The 6,000-nt window shown below is 46.5% G+C and overlaps 1 protein-coding gene and 1 long non-coding RNA gene across 3 annotated transcripts; one reads left to right on the forward strand and one right to left on the reverse strand.

Annotated features, from left to right (window-relative positions):
• On the reverse strand, positions 1,182-5,064 carry LOC8062533 (cytochrome P450 85A1). The gene is made up of 9 exons (XM_002466796.2): positions 4,740-5,064; positions 3,793-4,114; positions 2,752-2,901; positions 2,413-2,661; positions 2,235-2,321; positions 2,069-2,147; positions 1,868-1,974; positions 1,665-1,789; positions 1,182-1,572 (listed from the first exon to the last, which is right to left on the reverse strand). The coding sequence occupies exons 1-9, from the start codon at positions 4,928-4,930 to the stop codon at positions 1,485-1,487; spliced, it is 1,398 nt and encodes a 465-aa protein (XP_002466841.1). The 5' UTR covers positions 4,931-5,064; the 3' UTR covers positions 1,182-1,484.
• LOC110431970 lies at positions 4,007-4,703 on the forward strand. 2 transcript variants are annotated; one of them, XR_002449427.1, is made up of 3 exons: positions 4,007-4,139; positions 4,311-4,375; positions 4,568-4,703. It is a non-coding gene; the product is annotated as an uncharacterized LOC110431970 (long non-coding RNA). The 2 variants fall into 2 exon arrangements; XR_002449428.1 differs by having other exon boundaries at positions 4,015-4,139; positions 4,314-4,375.

Raw genomic sequence — 6,000 nt, forward strand, 5'->3', positions numbered from 1 at the left:
CTTGTGAGTGCATGCATGTGGTTGCCCTGCACTCTGCTTGTATTTCTTGTCCATGTGGCCGGTCTGATTTGTATCTTGTGGGTTGGTCACTTTCTTGCAGACGTGAAAAGCAGCTAGGCTAGGCATTTACTGTTAAGCTTGACTGCTTGAGCATTTTTTTTGTGTGTGTCTATGTTTCAGCTTGAAGATGCCTAAATTAGATTCTAAGCTTTGATTCTGAACATTCTACTTTCAGGTTCACGATTTTTTTTCAGTTCTTGATGCAATGTGTAAAAACTACCCTGCAATCTGTAATAGCTTGTGTATAAAAAAAAAGGTTTACATGAATTACATAACATACTCTTTAGTGCTAGGAGTTTTCTCGTTCATAATCTGTTCCTGGTAGGCCTCAAGTTAGGAATTTAAGAAAACAAAATGCAGAAGTATTCCTTTTAAGATCAGAACCATTTATCTTTTAAACTTAAGTGAATGAGATCACCAATTATGGATGCCCTGATGATAGGTTTTACTGCAACAGAGTTGAAACAGATAGAATCAAGTTACCAAAACTCTATGTTAGATTCTTCTTTGTGCGCTCTTTATTTACATGTCTGGTCAAGGATATTGGTTGTTCCAGGGAAATTTTGCCCCTTGCCGAAAGCTGAAGTCTTGTAGTATCTTCAATTTTGAGATTTACTAGTAGCGCATTAACAGCATTGTTCTCGGAGTACGTTGGATTCTGAAGTCTTTTATCTACAATTTTGAGATTTTACTAGTAGCTCAATAACAGCATTGTTCTTGCCTTCTCAGAGACGTTGGATAATGCAGTTTCATTTGCACCGAACATTAATGGCGATTGTTCTAAACAACTATTTGGCATCTTTTGAAGCAGCAATGAATATTGCTTATGTTGGACCGTCCATGGGAAGAGAGTGCTTTTGCTTTCATCAATGTGTTGCCTAACCAATTGAAGAAACTTGCATCTTTATATAAGCAATTGGAAGCCTCTACCATTGAAGCAGTTATCATCTATATCCTGAATAAGGTAAAAACTCTTACTCTGTTCCTCCATTAGCAATTGGCAGTTACCAATTTAGCATATCCTCAGTATGTGCTTAATGTTTTACAGTCAGTGTCCATCCATATTTTTAGATCAGTTGGCTATTGGCATTTTTTATTCAACGGGCTCATGAAGCTGGAAATTTGCATAGGAATAGCTCATTCTGTATCATGTTCAAAAGCATATAAGCCAATTGATACTTCTGTTTAAATTTGAAAATTGATGGACCAAAAGAATACAGGAGCATCTGGTGGCTTTCTACATCAATTTCCTAGTAATCCTATGATACCTATATCCTCGCTATAATATTCCTATTGGCATGGACACATTTTACAAGCACCAATGGCTGTTCTAATCCTTTCAAGAGGCCAGCAGCATCAGCATCTCAGGGTTATTTCTATCTGAGTTTGAATCCTATCTAAACTTCACAAAACGTCTCACAAGTTCAGTAATCTTGAACTCGGATATGTAGCCCGTTGGGAGCTGCCACTCTGGGGAACTTTGATATTGTGTTGTTTCCCTCCTCCTCCCATCTGCAAGAGAAGATCAGCGCCAAGTCCTTGTCAGTAAAGAGCTCTGGAGGTTTTTCTATTGCTAGTATAAAAAACTTGTGAGAGGAACAGACCTGTAACGCGTAATGAAATAGTGAAGGAACGTTGCAATTTCAACTGTTCCCACTTCCTTCCCTGGGCACATGCGGGCACCTCCTCCAAACAACATGAAGTGTGGATGTGATTCGAGGTTCGTCTCCTATTGTCAGGAAGCATTGTCAGGTTAGAATTTTGTGACTATTTATTATCTGAGATGTTTGCTTGTTCTATTCCTTACCAGCCATCTCCATGGGTTGAAAACCATCGGTTCCGGGTACAGGAATGGATCATAATTTATCTCCCTTGTGTAGACATAAATTCTCCAGCCCTTTGGAATAACATACCCTGAAATAAATACATAATATTGCATTAGAACTAGCTTGAGTTTTGTATAAACTTCCTTTCAGTAGCAAAAGTATGGATCCTGTAGGATTCTCACCATTCATTTCTACATCCTGGGTAGTTTTCCTCAGCAGCCCATTGACAACTGTAGCTAGTCTTAGAGTCTCATAAATGACCTGCATATTAGAAGAATAAATTAGTTTGTCGTGTCCATAGTACAATTCTACTCTGACTAATTTCTGGGTGTATCATCTCCAACTTACAGCTTTGGTGAAGGTCATTGACTTATAATCATTCCAGTCAAGGGCATCGTCTGGTGATTTAGCCTTCCTTATGTCAAGATGCTCTTTCTGCAACAGCCAACAGATCATCCCTTAAGCTCATGGATTATAGGACTAATTGTTTGGTGTGGGATTGAACTTGGTAGCGAAGTATATGTACCCTGATTTGTTCAAGAGCTTTCGGATTGTCCGACAGATACTTCACCGCCATCATCGAGGTGGTTGACACGGTTTCATACCCAGAGTATATGAGGGTGATAAGAAGGTCAATGATCTGGTCATCAGTGAGCTTCGCCCTGGTGCCCTCGTTGCCGCTCAACAGTGCATCCAGCATGTCATCTTGAGCGCAACCAGAGGACCTCCGGTCCGCTATCATCTGCCGCAGCATTGCCACAAGCTTCTTCCTTGCCTGAAAAACAAACACTGCTGCTGTTAGAGGGCTCAGTTCAGCTCGACTTTTTCTTCTGATGTTTTCAGGTATGCAAGCAATGAACAGTACCTGGAGCCCTTTGCTGTAGTTGGTTCCTGGGATGTTGATTGGCAGGGAGAAGGTGCCAAGTACAAGGGTGTACAGCTCTGCCTTTAGGGCATCAGAGAGTGGGCCAGCAGAGATGCCAGCAATCTGCCTGAGAGCTGAGAGCAAAGCCATCTGATGAAAAAAAAAAGGAAAACAAAGGCAGATAAGATTCCGTAATAATAAGTTGCCATGCTACGCTATGGAAGAGGTATGGAATTCAGCACCCAGCCAAGTGTTTATTTTGCATTGAGACATGTGATGGTGATGATGGTGCATGGAGTGCTTGTTGTGCACTTTGGAATGTGTATATACAGAGAGAAGAGAAGGGTGTGCCTTTCCCCTCTGTCTGCCCTTTTCTCCGGCTCATAAATTTTTGCCTATCCAGCAGTGCAGTACAGGTTCTAGAAAGCCAAAGATTCCCCTTTTGGTAGAGAGAGGAAGAAGGGATGGGGAAGATCCCACTCCTTTTGCTCGCAACTCTTTTTCAACAGTCGATGGATGGAATTCCTCAGTTTTCCGAGGGGGCACCATCATTCTGCCGTGTCGGCCAGCCTATGGCATTGCCTCTCTGGATCGGAGTCGGAGGGCAAGTGAAAAGAAAAAAGAAATGGTGCCGGTAGGTGCTGTAAAAATGGAGGAATGTGTCCCATTCCACTTTCAGTCAGATTTGTTGCCAAACCAATGTCAAACAGCAATGGCAATTTGGCCACTGAAATGCAATATAGTCAAGGTAAATCAGTAATCTTTCAACTGTGGGCCCCACAGAATTACTGCCTTTTCCCCTTTTTTTTCTCAATCGCCACCCTGCAGCCCTGCTCTCTGGCCGGCTGTTCTCTCGCTGTTTTCTCTCTCTCTCTCTCTCTCTCTCTCTCTCTCTCTCTCACACACACACAGAGCTGAGGAGTCAGAAGAAGGCTTGAGCAGCATCAAGAGCAACAGAGACAGCAAAACAAAAGAAGAGCCAATTCCAAGAGAGCAGCAACAACAACAACTGCTGTGCATCTGTGTATTATACTACCATACCTCCTTGGTCATCTCCTGGATGTCGACGCGTCGTCCGGCCCATCCATGGAGGTGCGCGCGCATGAAGGCGTCGATCTTGGGGAGCAGCGCGGCGCGGATCATGTGTGCCCTCGTGAGCGCGAGCATGGCTCCCCGCATGGCGCGGTGGAGCGGGCCGTGCACGGCGGCGATGTTGTTGGGCCCCAGGATGTCGAGCATGGACTGCGGGTAGCCCGGGACGAAGCCGGCGCCGTCGCTGGCCAGCGTCCGGCGGTTCAGCTCCGGCTCCATGCACACCACCGTGGGGCAGCCCAGGATGTGCGTCCGGAACAGGCTCCCGTACCTGCCCACACCATGCCCAATATATGGTACCATCCATCAGCTTCAGCTCTTCTGTTCTTGCTTTGCTGTTACTTACTGTTAGCAAATGATTTTACCATGACTAGCTATATAATCCTACTTGTATATATATCCCTTTTGTATATAATGGAAAGACGGTGACTTTTTTTTAAAAAAAAAAACTTCCTCCTGTCTGACAGCAGTGGCAGTAGTATGATAATAAGGTGGTGGTGCTTTAGGAGGATGATGATGGCATGGTCCTAAGGTAATCACAGGCAGCAGAGAGGAGAGGTGGAACAGGAACAGTGCGGTGCTGCGAGCTTTTGGGGAACACGACACTGATGCTCCGCCTCTTCTTTCTCCTCGCTCCGGATCGCCGCTTTTTTTTTCTTTCTCTCTTTCTTTCTAGTACTAGTACACTTTATTTCATTCTAACGAATGATTGATCCTGTGACAGACACGGACATAGTTGGCATGGCGAAGGAAGGGCAAGAAAGCAAGCAGGGCACTCCTCTGCTCTGCTCTGCTCTTAAGGAAGACGAAGACAAGGGTGAAGAAGAGGCAGAGCACGGGACGGGACGGGACGGGACGGGACGGCGAGCGGAATGCGGACGGGGTTGGTATGGTACCTGAGCCTTCTCTGCTTCATGAAGCTGGGGCCCTGCTTGAGGAACTCGGTGGTCTCGCCGAAGAGCGGCCACCCCATTGTGCCCGGCGGCAGGCCCCGGCGGCGGCTGTACCGGAGCTCGTTCCACCGCAGGAGGAGGCTGCTCGCCAGCACCACGCCAAGCACGGCCACCAGGAGCAACAGCACCGCCATCTCCTCTATCTATCTCTCGTGTGCTTGGAGCAGGAGGAGGAAGAGGAGGGGGGAGGAGGAGGCAGGCTGCAGGAATGGTGGTGGTGCTTCAACTCCCAACTCCAACTCCGAGCACGGCAGGCAGAGTGCTTTGCTCGCTGTTGTACTGGGGCGCCGAGGAGGCCTTTATATAGACCACCACAGGCACAGGCAGGCACACCCAGCAGGTCACCGAGGCGAGACCAAGAACTATTTTATGAATTGCCACCCGGCATCTTTTCCCCCCAAAAAAAAAGTTTTCCTCGTTTTCTTTCATTTATTATTTTTCTCTACAGTAGCAGTTTAAATTGCGTCTGCAGGATAGATAGAGGAGGAGTAGGAGGTCGGAGCTAGGGGTCCACATTCCGAGGCGGAGCTAGCGGAGTGAGGAGGCTTGACCGTGGGGTCACGACAAGCGTCAGAGCTCAGGCAGGAGCACTGTCAGCAGAGATCAGAGGTTTGTGTGTGAAAATGTGATAATCCTGCTGCCCTCCTACGAGAGACCGGAGACGGAAGAGATCAACGGCAAAGACAGGGAAAAAATGGAGGATCCATGCCTGCCGCCGGCCGTGTGGCCGGGGCGCGCATGCTCGGCCTTGGGAACGACGCTGCCCTCGCGCCGCGGTGCCACTAGTGCTGCTGCTGCCACCGCTTGGTCAGGTCAGGGTCAGGGTCAGGGGCAGGGGGGCAGAGGCAGTCAAAGCCCACCCACCCAACCCCCATGTGTGCGCGCCTGCGCGGCGCACGCTTGCTTGTTTGTTTTCTGGCCCGCTCCTGCACACCACACCACACCACACCGCCCGGCCGCATGTTGCTGTAGGATGCAGTACGGCACGCCAGCTTGTGTCAGCAGATACTACTACTTCCAACTGTAAATTGTTAGCTAAGCAAATTAATCATATAATTAAATAATAATAATGATAATAATGATAATAGTAATAATAATAATGACAATAATAATAATAATAATAATAATAATAATAATAATAATAATAATAATAAATTAGCTAGAAATTGTTAGTTGGATAACTGGTTAAATTGTTAGACACATG

This window comes from Sorghum bicolor, chromosome 1 (assembly GCF_000003195.3).
Source record: "Sorghum bicolor cultivar BTx623 chromosome 1, Sorghum_bicolor_NCBIv3, whole genome shotgun sequence".
NCBI lineage: Eukaryota > Viridiplantae > Streptophyta > Magnoliopsida > Poales > Poaceae > Sorghum > Sorghum bicolor.

What these genes read in the sequence shown, in the direction of transcription:
- LOC8062533 (XM_002466796.2), bottom strand. Translation starts at nt 4,930, where the DNA reads ATGGCGGTGCTGTTGCTCCTGGTGGCCGTGCTTGGCGTGGTGCTGGCG. An exon ending in TCCAGGAGATGACCAAGGAG is followed by an intron (nt 2,902 to 3,792) that starts GTATGGTAGTAT and finishes TTTTTTCATCAG; the next exon opens with ATGGCTTTGCTCTCAGCTCT. An exon ending in CAATGACCTTCACCAAAGCT is followed by an intron (nt 2,148 to 2,234) that starts GTAAGTTGGAGA and finishes TCTAATATGCAG; the next exon opens with GTCATTTATGAGACTCTAAG.